The sequence below is a fragment of the Xiphophorus hellerii genome, chromosome 21 (assembly GCF_003331165.1).
Source record: "Xiphophorus hellerii strain 12219 chromosome 21, Xiphophorus_hellerii-4.1, whole genome shotgun sequence".
Taxonomy (NCBI): domain Eukaryota; kingdom Metazoa; phylum Chordata; class Actinopteri; order Cyprinodontiformes; family Poeciliidae; genus Xiphophorus; species Xiphophorus hellerii.
The window spans coordinates 20,523,992-20,542,344 of record NC_045692.1 but is presented as its reverse complement, the minus strand read 5'-3'; the positions used below and the strand labels follow the sequence as shown (position 1 = coordinate 20,542,344).

The window sequence follows — 18,353 nt, the reverse complement described above, 5'->3', positions numbered from 1 at the left end:
TCTGAGGGGAAGTTTTGGAGAAGATAAAAACTTCTCCAAAAGTTTTTATCTTTAGGATAGGTTTAGGATAGAAAACAATACTCTAAGATATAAACATCCCATATATGCATTCTGGAAACACTCAAATTATTTTTGTTTTAATGTCTTAATTCTACATTCTACTTTTTGACTAAGGAAGACTGAATATAAATGTGTGCCACATGTTTTGGATGTGTATTTGTCAAAAAAAGAATTGCTTTTCTCCATTTTAACATAAGCAATTATGCTCCACTGTGAAATTCAATAAAATACATGAAATTATGTGGCTGTAATGAGACAAAATAATGGGAAACAGTTCAAGGAGTGTGGATACTTGTGCATGGACACTTCAAGCAAATCAGCAAGTTTTATATTATCTATTCTGTTAAATGCTAAAAATAAATAAACTTAGGACAGAGTAATCAATAGAGCTGTGGACATAAATATGATGTCGTTAAACACGGTGATGATGTAAGTCGGTCGCTGTAAGGAAACTAACTCAGACTCTGACTCATTTAGAAAGTGAAACATTAAACTGCAAGTGGATAAATGCCTGTTGGTTTAGTCACTTCATATCTCCCCTGCACTTCACAGCCAAATACTCAGAGCCTGCAGCACGTAGCTTCATTTGGAGACTTTCAAAATCATAAATGCATTTACAGCTTAGTAAAACAGAGCTGAAGTAAGCCTCTCTTAGCACATTATCATTAGCATTCACTAGCTAGCTTTTAATTTTCTTCTGTTACTATCATTCTCAGGCTGATCTAAAGTGCTCTGATTTTACAGCAACTTCACATTAGCTTGAAAAGTTGAGCAACTACAGCCTTGCAGGTGCTAAGCTAATCTAAACTAGCAACTAGCTATTTCTCTGATTTTACAGCAACTTCATATTAGCTTGAAAAATTAAGCGACTACAGCCTTGCAGGTGCTAAGCTAATCTAAACTAGCAACTAGCTATTTCTCTGATTTTACAGCAACTTCATATTAGCTTGAAAAATTAAGCGACTACAGCCTTGCAGGTGCTAAGCTAATCTAAACTAGCAACTAGCTATTTCTCTGATTTTACAGCAACTTCATATTAGCTTGAAAAATTAAGCGACTACAGCCTTGCAGGTGCTAAGCTAATCTAAACTAGCAACTAGCTATTTCTCTGATTTTACAGCAACTTCATATTAGCTTGAAAAATTAAGCGACTACAGCCTTGCAGGTGCTAAGCTAATCTAAACTAGCAACTAGCTATTTCTCTGATTTTACAGCAACTTCATATTAGCTTGAAAAATTAAGCGACTACAGCCTTGCAGGTGCTAAGCTAATCTAAACTAGAAACTAAACTAGCTAGATCCCTGATTTTACAATGGGAAGTTAATCAGGCTGTATACTCTTCTCGCTACAGATGCTAAGCTAACCTGAACTAGCAGCTAGCCACTAGCACTAATATGTCAGTAACAATGCCCTCCACTTCTATCATCACCTCTTTTAAAGATGAGTAAAGGTTTTAAACTAAGCCCATACTTTTATCTGTAGAATATTGTAAAATTTGGAAATTTAGAAGGTGAGAAGCTTTAATATGATTTAAGGAAAGTTTAACATTTTAACAGTTTATCCTTAGTTTGACAGAAAACATATGAAAAGCCATTTTTAGGGTTTTGGGACTCAGTCATTTTGTGCCAAAAATGATTTTATTTTATTATTTATTCATGTTTTTTGACTAACTTAACTTTTAAGTCAATAATTCTGTTATACTGATGAAAAACTAAAGTTTCTAGTGGTAGATTATTTCACTTATAATATGGGAAAATGTCTTGTTATAAGGGAAATAATCTGCCGGTGAAACTAGCAGCTTCTTTTATTAATATTAAGGAATTATTCACTTTAAAGTTTAAACAAGCTTCTATATTGCTGAAAAGTTACTTGTAAGTTAGTTTAGTCTTATTTCTAGTGTGCTAAGATATATTCACTAGAAACTAGACCAAAAATACTTGATAAGACTGTGTTTTTGCAGTGAAGGTTGCGAATAAATGCGGACGGCTGCAGTAGCTGCAGTTTGTCCTTAAATGCAGTTTAACTCTCTGCGGTGAGGATGTTTATCTCTACAACACCAGACTCTCCTCGCCAACAGGTGAGGACAGCATGTGGGTTGTATTTGCATATGTTGGAATAAATAAACAGGCTGCAGTTTAGGGTTTCTAATTTCACTACCTGGACACACTGCAGCTCCATCTGTCTGGCAGAACCGACCCAGAAGGACCCTGGAGGTTTGTTGTGATGAATGTGGGTCAGTTTTGACAAAGGTAAGTGAAATACGCTCATCATCGACTCACATTGAGAGGGAGGGCTGAAGGCTCATTTAAGTTGTGTGATGCTGGGTCGGTTTCCACACTTGGAGGAGTCCCGTGTCTACTGGAGCCAATCAGGACGAGCTGAAACGGGTCAGGTAGCTGGAGAGGAGCTCAGAGAGAGCGCGAGGCCGGCCAGAGCAGCTACGCACAACAGGAGGTAAGACAACACACACACACACACACACGATCACACACACCTTTAACTCTGCCGGATCCCTCCTGTGGCTGCACATTAAGGTAAATGTTAAATTTAAAAACATCAAGCGGCTTCTGGTCGCCCCTCATGGGCGTCAGAGCAGAATTAGGCCACTGCCTTTTTAGCCACTGAGATTAAAGAGGGGATTCATACGCATGTTTTCTTTGTTCTTTTGCAGTTCATACTTTATTTATTATGTTTATTCTTTAAAAAATTTGTTTTTTTAGTGAAATTTGACAATTATTTATGAAGTCAACATGTCACCGTAGTTAAATATTCCAAATATGGTCTTTTACTCAAAATTAAAAATAAACAAACGAGTTCAAACTATGTATAAGGAAATGAAATCTTTATTTATTTCAAACAAGTAAAATGTCAGAGAAAAAAATACAATAAAAAACAAAACAAAAATATATATATATAAATATAAAAAGAGATCATGTTTGTTATTTAATAATAATAATTGAATAAGTAAAATGTCAGAGAAAAAAATAAAATAAGAAAATATATATATGTATTCTTATTGAGTTTTTTCTGACATTTTACATAAATATATATTTCTTATATCTATATCAAGAAATAAATACTTAAAAATATCTATATCAATCTTTATATAAATATTTTGTTATAGAATAATAATAATAATAATAATTCATCCCTGTTCAAGGAGTACAGAATCCAAATATGTATGCATGTATGTATAGCATTATACATAGTTACATTTCTAATTTTTACTCATGTCATAATTTCTATTCTTTTAAAATTAAATATGTTCAATCAATTTATTATTATGTAGTCTATGCCATGTTTACTGCATACAGTCTCCTGTAAGACATCCATGCATTTACATTAATCTTTAACAAAACAATCAAAAGTAAATCAATCAATCTGAAGAACCACTAAAGTAGTTTTTAAACAGTTTTACGGCAGTTTTAGTTGTGTTATGATCCGTTTCATGAGAGCGAGTGAGTGTGTGAGCGGATAGAAAGCAGGTCCCTTCTGTGTATCACTCATCTATTTATAGAGAGAACAAATCCTAGATATGAGAGGAATCCTTCAGCCACAAACGAGGCAGCGGCAGAGAGGAGAGGCTAAAGAGAAACACGTAGAGAGGTGTCAAGTCAAAGGAACCACATTTAGGACTCAGTTCAAGTAGTAGACGGCGCTGTTCCTTCATCAGGTGGTGAGTTAAAGCTACTTCATGTTTTACATCAACTAGAAAAGTTTTAGATCATAACTCAAACTTATCTGTAATAAAGAAATCTTTATTTCACTCTGATTTGATCTTAGTGTGCAGTAAATTCAAATTAAATTGGATAATTTGAAATTTTGCAAGCTAGCTGTGAAGCAAAATCCCAGCAAAAATGGTTCTGGAATCAGTTTGTTTATAGGATTGAAGGTTTCTGGCTAGTCGGAAAATCTGTAGGATTTGTGTAATACTTTATATTAAGTGTTAATGGTTCTACCTGTAGACTCCTCTGTTGTTTACAGTAGAGCTGGACAATATGGCTGAAAAACACACTACAATATAAATGCTTCCTAATGTCGATAATTATTTTTTTTGTTTTAAATATCCAAACTGGTTGCGCGACCTCCTGTTTTATCCACAGTTTTCACTTCACGCCATTGTTTTCTCTTTTATTATTTTCAATCAGTTACGAGGCACAATGGGGGAACCTGAAATTGCCGTGCCAGTTCCTCAGCAGGTCGTTGCTAGGCGACCAGAGAGCGAGCGAGTTAGTTAATTCCACAAACATTTCTTTTAGCTAGCTGGGAAAGTTTGGCTAGTCTTTCCTCTGGGTACATTTCCCATAAAGCTGTACTGTACGTTGAATATTGAATATTCTACCAGGCGTATTATCTATTAATATTGATCACATCCAACTTTTCTGTCTAAAGTTTTGCTCTCTCGTTTTGTTCGAACTTAATAAAACAAAGCAGCCATTTTAGCTTCAGAAACAACACTTATTTATACAAAATGCTAATAAACATGTTAGTTATTTAATGCTTAGCAATGTTCTTAGTTTTATTTTTACAGTTTTTGTTACTCAAATTCAGTCTATTCTGATTGTGTTATTCAGTTCTTCTGATGCTAATTATTTCATCAACTTTCCAAGACTGTGTTGAGTCAGAGGCGTTTTTGACACGTTTCCAGGAAATTTTGAACCCTGAAAAACCCTTAGGAACATTTTATAAACTCCTTTTCTTATTGTTAGGCCAGAAAGCCGTGTATAAAAATGACTCACTATGTCATAAATCTCACTAAGATTTCAATAACAAGTAAATAGTCACTTATTTTGTATGTTTATTGTAAAGAAACACAAAGTTAAATGCTCCTTAAACAAAAAGTTAACTTTATCTGGCATAACGATGTAATTAAAACATTAAATGTTATAGTCACATCATGACATTCATAAAGTACAATAATAGCACACATGCACACACCCTACTAATCGTTCCTCGACACGAACGCAAAAGATCCAGTTTGTGCACAACTGGTTTGACATAAAATCTCCTCCACCTGCGCACAGAAAGCAAAAGAAAGACTTTATTAGGAAGCAGCTGCTTCTCATCACGTAACATCCCACAAGCTGGAGCATATTTTGGTGGGAGAGCGGAGAGTTTTTCCTGTGTTGTTGTCAAACAGCTCCATGGAAACCAAAGGAGGGAAACGTTTCTGGTCCTGCTGGCTGCAAACGGACTGGATAAAAACACAGGAGCAGGAAGGACTACTCAGGAAAATAAAAAGAAGTTTTTAGGAAGGAAATAAATACTAAAAAATGACTCATAACTACTCAGGAAAAGTACAACAGCATGTTAGAGTCAAAAAGAGTAGAAAAACAAAAAAAGGAGGAGTAAATTTTGAGTTTCTGAGTTTCAAAAGTCAAAAATACATCCTGAGTTTTTTCAAGCAAGTTTTTGACTTTCCAAACTCAGACATTTTCAAGTCCCTTTCTTAAAGAAATCTGAGATTAATCTCAACATTTCTGAGATTTTTCTAGAAAATGTTCAACTTTTAAAATGAACTTTTTTTTTTTTTTCCCAATTTAGCCTCATCAGATTCAGAATGTTTTCAAAGTGCCAATTGTGGCAAAATAAATACAGAAAATTATTTTACATAATATTTTTAATTACTTTATATATTACAGCATACTGTATAATTATTATATTATATATAGAATCCATAAATAAACTGTTAAAATAAATAAACCTGCAGTGGAGGGCGGACAGGTGAGTTCAGGTGCGGAGGAACGAGGAGCGAAGCGACTGCCAGCTAAGAATCCAGGAACGTTTTACGATTAATCTGCAGAGGCGAAAAGGGACTCGGGCAACCAGTGGGTAACAATCCACGGCGTCACAAGGGGAGAAATCCAGACTAAAGTTGTATTATTACTTCCTTCTGCCATGTTTTCCATTAAACTTTGCCCATTTAATTATTTCTGACATCATGTAGGTTGGACTTCAGTTGCCAAAAAAACCTTGTTTGTCTGCTGGAAAGGTTTGACAAGATTTCATATTTGCCTTAATACTTTATGGAACCCAAAAGGAAAATTAAATGTTGCTGTAACTCATATTAGTTAAAGAAAACAAGCAAAAAGTGAAGATCAGTTCAAAACAAGAAGGAACGGTTGTCCAGTGACGGTGTGTGGATGTGAATAGTTGTTTTTTCTGACTTTTCAGTGTTTAAACTCTCCAAAGATAAACTCCCAAAACGCCGAACAAGATGAAGTTTGCAGAGAAAATGTATGAATGGATCCAACAATGTTTTCCTTTACCCCGTCAGAGGTCCACACTGATGATGCAAATGTTGGCGAATGTGCAAATTACATGGAAACAATGGTTTCAGTCTTCTCTGTATTCTTTGGAGCAAAACTCACTGATGAAAATAGATATTTACAAAACACTCTATAAAAAGATATTAATTTATTTCTCACTGTGTGAAGAGAAAACGACAATTATCTTTGTTAAAGAGAGACTATTTTTAAAGAAAATTTTAGTTTGTAGCTTCTTGAATAATTCATATACTATAGGATTTTTATGTCTGTAAATGCCAAATCAAATAAAATCAGGCAAAATATCAGGAAAATAATCATCAGTTCAGTCAGGAGGAATGGGCCAGAATTACAGCAAACTGTTGTGAGAAACTTGGGGAGGAAAAGTAAGACATTTAAAATTTATTCTGCCAAATACAGAGGAAATGTATGAGTGCATTAGGTTAATCATAGTTAGAAAATAAAGAAGTTAATTTCTACCAAAAAAAAAAAAAACTCAGAAATTTTAAGATTATTCTCAGAAATTTGCTTGAAAAAATATTAATCTCAGTATTAATCTCAGAATTTTTTTTTAAAAAATCTGAATTTTCTGAGCTCCAAAAGTAAAAAACAAAACTAATAAATGTTATTTATCTCGGTATATTTTTTTTAGAAAAGAGATAGAAATGTCTGAGCTCCAAAAGTAAAAAATAAATAAATTTAAAAAATGTTAGAAAAAAACTCCAATTTTGGAAAGCTCAAACGTCTTGACTTTTGGAAGTCTTCTGAAATTTTAAACTCTAAAATTCCAAGTTTTCTCCATATTTTTCTTGCATATTTTTTACTTTTCAAAAAAAAAAAAAAATCTAGAAAATTTCTGAGATTAGTTTCAATTCTGGACTTTTGGAGCTCTGAAATTTTTTAGTCTCTTTTAATTTTTTTGACCGCAATTCGCTCCTTTTTTAAAATTCATTTGCAGTGGTTCTAACATGCCGTTGTAAAGATGTATGGAAAACAAAATCCACAAAAGAATTTCTTTTTGTTCCAGCATTTAGCAAATCTTAATAACTTTGGCAAAAGTAACTCATCTCAAACAGAAAAGTCTGGTTTTATGTCGGGTAGAGGGGAAGGAGTGTCTGTTTAAAGTGCATGTAAATGTCTGGTTTCAGACAGTTTGCATGTCCTCTGGTTTAAATAATTTATTCTAATCCTAAATGCAGTAATAATACAGCACTGCATGCATCTCTCCACACATTTTTTTCACCATTGATTGATTGATTGGTGTGACTAATTTATTTAATTACAATCCAAAGGTGCACCCAGAGGTGAAACCAGCTCACTTTTATTTTGACAGGATTTCTGTCTGCTTCTCATGAAAGATTCAGAGAACAGTTCCTGTACCTGGTTTTCTTTGTAAGAGTCGCTAAGCAACTGTAATGGTATCCCGTTCCTCATAAACCGCTGTCCCAGTGCGCCCAGTAGCTTCCCGACCCACTGGTGAATGTGTTGGGTTTCCCTCCTGCAGGTCAGCGGACTCACCGAGGCGAGGATTATGTCCAAACCCGTGACCAACGTGAAGGCCTTGCAGGTAAATGACTTTCTACTGCAAAGAGTCTTTTCCACATAAAGGTATTTATTATTACTGAAGGTTCAAACAGTGCATTTACAATATCAAGGCTTTTTTTTGTGCAAATTTGAGAGCGAGGCAAACATATGCAGCTTTAAATGTCAAAAAAGAAGTTTTATTCACTGAATCCGCTTCTTATTGTGCTCGTTTTCATGTCTAACCATGGGATAGGCGTCGGTACAAACAGGAAATTCACAGCTCACACTGCAAAAACACAAAATATTTACCAAGTAATTTGGTCCAGTTTCTAGTGTAAATATCTTACTAAACTTAAAATAAGAAAAAATTACTTATAAGGAACTTTTCAGCAAGATATAGGAGCTTGTTTATTCAATTGCTTGATTATTTCACTGATAATATGAGAAAAGTCAAAAATAATCTGCCTTTTTCTGCAATTTTAAGGAATTATTTACCTAAAATAAGCTCCTACATTTTGCTAAAAAAAATTACTTACAAGTTAGTTGTGTCTTATTTTAAGTGCAGCAAGATATTTGCACTAGAAACTAGACCAAAATTACTTGGTCATATTTTGTGTTTTTGCAGTGCAGTCTCATAACAGCAGTACAATTTCACATTAAAAATGTCTCATCATATAAAATAAATAAAAAAGAAAAACCTTCTGATTCTGCCATGTCAGCAGATTTGCATATTACAATTATTTTTTCCAAATTTTAGATTCTATTTTAAACATTTTCCAAATAATAACATAAAGTCATGTTATCTAGTTAATCACAACAATCGCCAATTCGTTGATAAAAATAGCTGCTTATTTCCATTGCTGGATTTAATGTCATAATAATGTTAAAAGTCACAAACGTAGCTTCACTTTGAGCTATTTCTGTCTTTGATTTTTCCTACTGTGTACATTTTGACTATATTATTCAAAAATATTTTCTAGAAACAGAAATAAATTGGCATATTGACGCCTGTAAGGCGACAAAATGCAGAGAATTAAGATAAAAGTTAATTTTGTTTATATTATAGATGAATTTCTCATTATACTCCAAAAGAAAATGTCAATTTAAGAAAGAAACTCTAAATTATGGTGTTGGATTGCGGATAAAATAGTAGTTATAGCCATAAATAAGCATGGAAAAGTATTATTTTCAAATCAAAAGTGTTTTTATACCTATTTGTTTTAAGATTTTGTTTTGTAACAAAAAATCATGTTGACTGGAATGAAAAAATGGTAAATTATACAAATCTAATGCTAAAATGAACAGTTCACAGAAATAACCTGAAACCTAATTAGGCTAATCTATACGTAATTAATTCATGTAATTTTTCTAATCTTAAAAGTTCATATTTTATTTTTTAACTCAGAATGTCACTGGAATACAACCAAAACAAAATGTGTCACATTAGGAGCCAATATTAGGACATGTGTCAATCTAAAGATCTGTAAAAGACTCCCAGATGCTAATATTAGCATTAGCATGCTAACAAGAGGAACGTCGTAGGTCGAGTCTATTTGTACAGAACATTTCAGCAACAAGGCAGAACAGCTGAACTACTTTACTTTATAATGATCAGAGTCTTACAAATTAAGAACCTTTTAAAACTTCCAGAAATAAAAGTCAGCGGCTGCTAATGCTAATGTTAGCGTTAGCTTGCTTGTCTCAGGCCATTTTTGGTCCATTTTAAATGGCGTACATTACTACGTTTTTGTTTCAAAATCAATACAGACTAAAAATGAAAACCTAACAAGACGTGAAAACAACATCATGATATCAAAACATGAAAATAAAACAAATAATCAATAAAAAGTTGTTTAAACATGTTCAAGTACTTCTTTTTTTTTTACACCAAAACAAACATGAACTGAAATCTATAAATAAACAATTATGTTACAAGGGTCTACATAAAACACCTGTCAAGCTAATATTCAACAACAGTTTGGTAATATTCAATATTTTAAGCAAACAAACACGAGTGCAATTTAAGGTTATTGGTGGAATATTTTTGGAGGTTTTTTGGTAATAAGGTAATAGGAATTTCACAACTCAAAGTAATTAAATATTAAGATAAATTAGAATCACGTTCAAGAGTGCTTGAGGACAAAATCACAACTTTTTTTATTAAAAAGAAAATGAATTTTTTTCTGATTATATTTGACAAATAAAACAAGAAAACTAATTAGTTTGTTAGTAGCTATTTAATGTTGCAGATTTTAAAATTTATCATATGAAAGGGGGAAAAAATAAATTTTTACTTATAAAAGAAAAAAGCTAAATATCCAAAGCAGATTTGTAAAGAATCAAATACAAAAGAAAGTAATAAAATGTTGAATTGTTTTGTGCATTATTTCTGTTTGTAGTCTAATTGTATTTTCATTCATGATTTCTTTCAGTTGCTACATGAACTCATCATGTTTATTACTGAATGAAATAAAAAATAAGATGTAATGAATAAAGTGAAAACTGCTTCTTTAACTTCACAGCTACGCACTACTTTAAATAAAATATTCATGAAAGGCTTTGGAGTTTGTGGATGTAATGCAATAAATACTTTATAGAAAATCTTGTCATAACTGCATAAATTTTCATTTTAAAACTCAGTTTTTCTTTACATAAAATGGAGGTAAAAAACAACAACTTTATATCGAGGTGTTGCGATTTTTCAGTAATAATGGCTTTCTTTTTAATACTCCTTTAATCTTTGGTTGTAGAGATGAATTAGTTTCGCTAAAAGCACTTTACGCATAAAGACAGCAAACAGTTTCAGGCAAAGCAACATTACAGGAATACAAACATCAGCAAACATGCTGCAGGATTCAAGAAGTGATTTTTTTTTTTATTTAATTTTTCCCCTTTCAGAGTCTGTTTCCGGTCTTAAAACCTTTTAAACACTTCAGTAACAAACACTGCTCCAGCTTCGTACAGCTCTACAATGTGCGCTTATTTACAAATACAGTACAAACACATAAAATAGGCAGCGGCTAGCACGGAGCTAGCTAGCGGCTAGCACGGAGTAAGATAGCGGCTAGCACGGAGCTAGCTAGCGGCTAGCACGGAGTAAGATAGCGGCTAGCACGGAGTAAGATAGCGGCTAGCACGGAGCTAGCTAGCGGCTAGCACGGAGTAAGATAGCGGCTAGCACGGAGTAAGATAGCGGCTAGCACGGAGTAAGATAGCGGCTAGCACGGAGCTAGCTAGCTGCTATCTAACTCCGTGTTAGCTATATGCTAACTCGACTAGCTTCCTCTCTTCTCTTTCTGGCCTAATTTTCATAAACACACACGTCGGTTTTTATGGCCCGCTGACACCAGGAAGCAGCGGTCACCATTAAAAACGACTAGCGCAAACACTGAGCTCCATTCATCGCTTCATTTCCCCCCACCAGGCTAATCTGAACATCCCGATGGGAGCGCTGCGTCCGGGGGCGGGACTTCCTGTCAAGAGGAGAGAGGAGACAGCGGACACAGAGGAGGTGAGACTGCACACAACTCAGCTCAGTTTCACTTTATTTTGGTGAATTATCAACATTACACACAGGAAAAAAAAAACAATATAAAATGTTACTTTAACAACAACAAAAAAGAATGACTGAAGGCAAAGGCTAACACCTGCCTGTTAATGAACAAATTTCACTCACTACTTCAACTTATTTTTACTCAAGTAAAAGTAAAAAGTAGCCATCCAAGAAATTACTCAAGAGTAAAAAAGCAAATTATTAAACATTTAATATTTAAAAATTACATTATGAAATGGTTGCAATACGAGTTTAAGTGGAAAGAGTTGGTATTTTAAGGATCAAAATGGCAATAATTCATGTAAGTAGCAAAAAATATCAAAATTAGGCAAAAGAAAATGTTTCCAAGTCAGTTTTTTTTTCCCAAGAAAAACTTATGAAACTTTAATAAAAACAGCAAATGTGTGTCTGTGTCTGGTGAATTTGTGGTTAAAACATGTTTGTTCTTTATTCAGTTGGTAGAGAGTCCAGACATTTTACTCAAGATAGAGATATTTCATAACAAAACTACTCAAAGTAAAAAGTGCAGCATAGTAAAAATACTCAAAAAAGTACATTTAAAATAAAAACACTCAAGCAAATGTAACTAATTACTACCCAACTTGCAGCCTACATTAACAAAAGATATATTCTGTTCATACAAGAACACATACACACATTTATATTTAAGTATGAATTTTTTTGCAACAGCATAAGCTTTTATCATTTTAAAGCTCTTTTAAAGCAAAATGGGACATAATTTGATATCATCACTTAGTTAATTCCACAGTTTAGGGCCAATAACTGAACCACAAACCTGACCTTTCTCTTTAGCATTTTTGGCTTTCTGCAGATTTGCATTCTCACGGCTGTTTAGTTAAAGGAAGCTTCAACCAAACTCTTTGGTTCTGTTGAGCCTTTTGAACCAGATTGAGAGTCGTACAGCAGGTGTGAACACCTCCACATGTGGACTCTCTGGTCCTGTTCGGTCACACCTCGTGTTTCCCTAAGCAAATGAAGCTGGGTCACATTGTGGGCCGAGCTGAACAAACATAAAGAAGAGAAACCAAATTTCTCAGAATCTGCGGCTTTAAAGAATGGTAAAAGGTTTGGCTTTCACAGCCAGCCAGCCGTTATATTTTTAATTTAAAAGGTTTTCATTCAGTTTATTTGTCGTTTCCCTGCAGGCTCAACCACCAGAACTACCAATGCGTCCCCCGTCACTAGAAGAGAAGAAATCTTTGCAGAAGCTACCGGGCCCAGCAGTCAACCTATCGGAGCTACAAAACAAAAAGAGTGAACTACGATGGGTCACCAAGGAGTAACATGTAGGTTCATCTGTAGTGTCACTCGGTTAATAATAAAAACTGCAATCTGTTACACCCACAAGAGCTGAAAGTGTCAGCTTGATCAATTTTGAAGATGAATGTTTGAAAAGAAATAAAAGCTAAAGGTATTCGCAGGTGGGATTGTTGATTTTCATATTGTATCAAAACTGTTTTTGGCTACACGCTGCAAAAAAATAAAATCTTACCAAGTAATTTTGGTCTACTTTCTAGTATGAATATCTTAGTGCACCTGAAATAAAACAAAAGTAGCTTAAAAGTAAGTTTTCAGCAAGAAATAAGAGGTTATTTTACGTCAATATTTACTTAATATTGATGAAAAAGTACTAGATTCATTCAAAATAATTTTTTTCCCCATGTCATAAGATAATCTGCTAAGTAAACAAGTACTAACTACTAAGATATTTATACTAGAAACTAGGTTTTGTGTTTTTGCATTGAGGGAAGAAAACGTGAAGCAAAAATGTAATCTCAATAATTAATATAATAAATTAAATCCTCTAGATAAGGAACAAAAGATATCCAATGTTTTGTAAAAGTATGTTTGTTTATAATATATTGAGTTTTGACCAGATGATTATAATAATTGAATAAATAATAACATATAAGTAGCTAAATATATATTATAAATGTATATATATTATGGAATATAATACAATGAAAAATTTAGTCAAATACATTAAATTAAATGCAACATACATGTATAATAAAAAGGGAGCAACACTAAAATACTAAAGTAAAAGGACATAAAAAAACCAAATGAGTTTATATTACATAACTGAGAAACAAACATTATTAAAAATATATGACAAACGTACAAAATTACATTTATTTTTCCGTTCCATGTTGTAGTTTTCAGAGTTGCTGAGTGCGGACGGGTCATGGTGAAAGTCTCCAGAAATAAAATTGATGCAAATAAGAACCAAAGCACAGAAAGGAAGGATAGAGGGTGATTTATAAGCCATGTCACAGCCTCATAGAGAGGGATGCAAATTCAGTCTGAGTGAAAGAAAATAGCTAATATTTTTCCAACAAAAACGCAGCTGTGTTTTAACATGCAGAAGGAAGAGTGGAGGCTGTTTGGGAATACAGCAAAAAGTCCAGAGCAGACTAAAACTAAAAACAATTCAGCAGTCTAGACAAAACTATTAACTGTATCTTTTATTCCTGTCAGGGGTGTCGAACTCCAGTCCTCAAGGTAACCTGCAACTTTTAGATGTGCCTCTGCTGCACCACCTGAACAGAATAATTAGGTCATTAGCAAGGCTCGGAGAACTGATCTACACAAGGAGGAGGTAATTAAGCCATTTCATTCCAGTGTTTTGTACCTGTGGCACATCTAAAAACTGCAGGACAGCGGCAATGCAGGCCTGGAGTTTGACACCTGTGCTTTAGATAATATTTAACTTGAGAAAAAATAGTTTGACTTAAAAAACTGCTAATTTTAGCTCGTAAAGGCAGAAATATTTAAAATCTTTACTGTCAAAGGTAAATATAGTTACTGGTAATTCTCTCGGTTCGCCACAGGGGGTCACTGTCGGCCACTCTTCTTTCCATTGGGTCAAGCTGAGCTATTGTTGGGGTGTGTGAGTGTGTGTGTGTGGGCTGGGAGGGTTGAGTCAGGCGCTATATTTGTATTTTATAGCATTCTAGTGTGTGTTTTAGGAGTGTGAGCAATGTGGAGCGGTCTGTGCTGTGACTTTGTCAGCAGGACACAGAAACCGCGGCACATAAACACCGAGACCGCTCCACCCTGTCAAAGGAACACAGCAGCAGCCGTCCGATAATGAAGCGAAACCAACACTAAAAACAACATGTTCACCTGTTTGAATCAGATCTGTCGCTTTTCTTACAAATAGGAAGAACACAAACCTTATTATTGGGAATTTGGGTATGACAGGCTTTTAAAAATAAACATTATTAGTCAGAGCAGTTCAACTTAAAAATTATGTAAATATGTATCACAAAATACGGGCTTTCATGTCAGCAGATGTTGATATTTAGTGATTATTTTTTTGTTTTAAGAATCTGAAATTCTGCCAAACTAGTGATCTTTCCTGTTTTATCCAAAGTTTTCCTCTTCAGCTGATGTAGTAATATTCTACGTTCACTCCATATGGCTTTTTATTTATTTTTTTTAAGCAGTTATGAGGGGTGGCTAAACCTTAAACTGCTGCTGCGCAAGTTACTCAACAGGTTGTTGCTAGGTAACCATAGAATGAGTGAGTTGCTAGGTAACCAAAGACTGAGTGAGTTGATTCCACTAACCTTGCTTGGCTAGCTGTCAAAGGTTGCGCAGCTAAAGCCTTTCCTATGCCTACATCTCCCAGAATGCTGTGTGGTTGTAGATCAGAGTTGAGTGAAATGATTGATTATCTATTGATACTGATCACAACATGTGCTGTTATTGATATATTGTCCAGCCCTAAGTTGTTGTAACTCAACAGCTTCTAAGGGTTTGTCTTTTACAAATACAGAGGGGAGGGTTGAGTGCCTGTTGCTTTAATTGGTACTAACCAATAGGAGCACGTCTTACATTGTTTCTCCTTAAGCCCACAAAGTTCCTGTTGTCAGAACTCAAAGCTCTCTGAGTTCAACCAAAAACAGTCGAAACCAAAAGATGTGAGAATCGAAACCAAGCATTTCTGACGAGCTCAAATACATTCTTTTGTTTTTCACTTCTTGAAAAAATTAACAATTCAGATAAAAAACAGAAGAAGTTTTGTAGAAAATTTTCAATTAGTGAGAAAAAATAAGCAATTTGAGTGGAAAAAACCCAAGATTTTATACAGAAAACTAGATTTATTTTTATTTATAATGGTAAGTATTTCAATCACAATTTCATTTCTAATTAAAATCACTTTTTGTTTGACTGAATAAAAATAAGTTCCATTTCTCTCCACATTGATTGGGGAATATTGATTTGCTTTTTGAGATCTTCTTGGCGTACTTCATGTTTTCAGCTTTTGTATCAGGTGATTTTTGCAAGAGTAAAATACCATGATTATTTGAAAACTGTATTTTATTTTCAACCCAAGTTATCAGATTTTAATATTAAAATGTTACTTTTTGATCTGAAACTTTGACATGTAACAAAAGCAAAGGATCTTTACTAGATAGTTTTTTGTATATCATCAATTTTCTTGCCATTAATCCTCTTTACACTAAAACAGGAGCCATTTTCTCGTTGTAAAGTCTCTCGTTGACGAGGAAAATAACAATACTGTTGCAATCAATTAATGAAAAAAAACATTTAAAATGTAAATGAATATTTCTCTTTAAGATCTGATAGCTGCCAAATAAAATCCCTCACTACAGATTTCCTCTTTTCTCCTGCAGGAAATTGAGCCGAAGAGGATGGACGATAATCTCCACAAACTCGGACTTTCCTTCTGCTGTGAAAGAGTAGAAACACTGCAGCTACGAGATATCAGAGGAACCCCAACAATCTGTCTAAAATTACCTCTAAAAACGTTCCCTAATTCAATATTTCAGATTAAAATACACATTTAAGCTAATTTATCATTTTTAAAAGTAGAAATATTCTGTTTTTGCTGCAGTTTGGGTTTGAACTCACTGAATAAGATGAGAGGTGTCAGCCATTATTTAAGTATTTTAGGGTTTGTTTAGTTTATTAGTTTAGAATGAAACACATTTAAAGAATCCTCCTTTATCCCAAAACAAAACTAACTAACATTGTAGCATTAAACTTTTAGGCACTTTAGCTTTTTAGGGCCGCGTTAGTTGGGTTGAGTAGCACTACGTCAGCAGATTTTTACTCTAGCAAAAGTAAAAAGCTAAAGAAACAACTCAAAAGTATTTGGTAAACACAGTTACAAGTAACTATATTTTAAAATGATTTAATCAAATATAGTAATAAAATAACAATTCAGACAAAGGAAACACTTTCAAATATACATTTATATTTTCAATACAAATTATGAAACTAATACTTAAAGCAGGCAATGTATACAGTAATATGTAATAACATTATTTTTGGTGTTTACTGTATTTTCTTAACCTTCAAATAATATTAGGACAACAAAGCTTGTCTATTAAGAAGAGGTCTCACTTCAACATAAACCGTAGAAGTGCCCATTTTTGGCTAAAACGTGTTTATTCTTCATTCAGTGACGTTATTTGCAGTGAATAAATTTTACTCGAGTAGTAATAATATTATTAATGTAAAACTAAACAGTACATCTACTCCTAAACGTTAACTGGCCTGTGATTAAATATTTCTACTGGATCCACTGAAGGGTTGGTTGCTTGGGGATTGGAAGTTATTATTTGTATTTTGTTGATTTTTTCCAGAAAATTAATATTATCACAGTAAAACCTATAAAAAAACCAACAGACCCATTTTGTCATTTCCTGTTAAAGTAAAACACAAAAAAATCATATGTTGGTTTTCTATACCAAAACATCTGTTACTCAGTGGAAATCAAATAAATGTAGCAAAATTTCATTTTATACACTGGTGTAGATTTTCAGTGTTTGAATAAAAAGCAACAGGACTATAGTTATAGTCAACAATCACACACACCAATAGGCCGGTAACATCAGTAATCGGATATAATGGACGAATGATTGTTCTGACCGTAACTTACTCTGATACTTCCTGCTTATGTTCAGAACTGACGAAACCTTCTGGATGAGTAGTGAAAAGTCTAGTTGCCCTTTATTTGAGGATTTGTCTTTATTGTCTGTTTTATTTTTATTTTTGAGTGTCACCATATTTTTGAAATTTTGGGGTTGTCAATGACAACCGTGGGATGGGTTGTAATAAAATAAAGTGATGACAATTGTGGCTCCAACTGTGAAACAAAGAGCTTAATGGAAATGCGCCAATTTATAAAAAACCCCCAACATTTTCGGTAAAACGTTTTTGCCCCAGCATGAGGCAGTTTCTCAGTTGTATTAAAATTAGTATATTTCACAAAACTGCAATGGAAACACTTTTTTTTGAGTCATGATCAAAAATCGAATGTTACTACTGGTGGAAATGACCAAGAAGACGACAGGAAGTGGTAGAAGGAAGATGGTGTGGTATGATTTTTAATGACTTATTGCATGACTAAAGTTATCCAGGTGTGAATGTTATTGCACTTTTTATTTAATGGAAGCACTGTATTTGTGGAATTGTGTTTTTTCGACATTCGTAGAATATTAACAAACTTTTGCGCAGCTTTTTCTGCTAATATGGAATCTTCCTTAGGGTGAGTGGTGGTAGTTGTGCTACTTTACCTGCCGTCTGGCCGCTCCGGATGTCATTTTGTTCCTGCATTAAGCCTCGATGTAGCCAAACTTCGTCAGGTGTTTGTTTTTTAAATGCCATATTAGATTTGTTGCGCTGATGCACTTTGACGTGCTTCAACCCCGAGGTAATTTTCTGCCGCAACACGCAAACTTCCCCATTCACTCAGAGCGTTAAAGAGTGAAGGAAAGAGGAGATCAGATGCACACACAGGCTGCGAAGTGAGATAAATGTGATCGGCACACCTATAGTCGAATTTGAAGAATTTTCCAAGGAAGCGATGATAAATTATCTTTACCAGGAAATTCTTGATCTACTCTGAGGTCTAAAACATCTTTACAGTAAGATTTTCAGATGACAATCATAGC

At 33.9% G+C, this 18,353-nt stretch overlaps 1 protein-coding gene across 3 annotated transcripts; it reads left to right on the top strand.

The window, feature by feature from the left end:
* Positions 1-2,566: 2,566 nt before the first annotated feature.
* On the top strand, positions 2,567-17,678 carry smpx (small muscle protein X-linked). 3 transcript variants are annotated; one of them, XM_032551371.1, is made up of 5 exons: positions 2,567-2,594; positions 7,831-7,893; positions 11,275-11,361; positions 12,570-12,710; positions 16,068-17,678. In XM_032551371.1, the coding sequence occupies exons 2-4, from the start codon at positions 7,858-7,860 to the stop codon at positions 12,705-12,707; spliced, it is 261 nt and encodes an 86-aa protein (XP_032407262.1). In that variant the 5' UTR covers positions 2,567-2,594; positions 7,831-7,857; the 3' UTR covers positions 12,708-12,710; positions 16,068-17,678. The 3 variants fall into 3 exon arrangements, with proteins under 3 accessions (XP_032407262.1, XP_032407261.1, XP_032407260.1); XM_032551370.1 differs by lacking the exon at positions 2,567-2,594 and adding an exon at positions 3,598-3,736; XM_032551369.1 differs by lacking the exon at positions 2,567-2,594 and adding an exon at positions 7,707-7,744.
* The last annotated feature ends 675 nt before the right edge of the window (positions 17,679-18,353 follow it).

Excerpts from the sequence above, each read along its gene's own strand:
- smpx (XM_032551369.1), top strand. Across the intron at positions 7,894-11,274 it reads CCAACGTGAAGGCCTTGCAG|GCTAATCTGAACATCCCGAT; the intron begins GTAAATGACTTT and ends TCCCCCCACCAG. Across the intron at positions 11,362-12,569 it reads AGACAGCGGACACAGAGGAG|GCTCAACCACCAGAACTACC; the intron begins GTGAGACTGCAC and ends GTTTCCCTGCAG.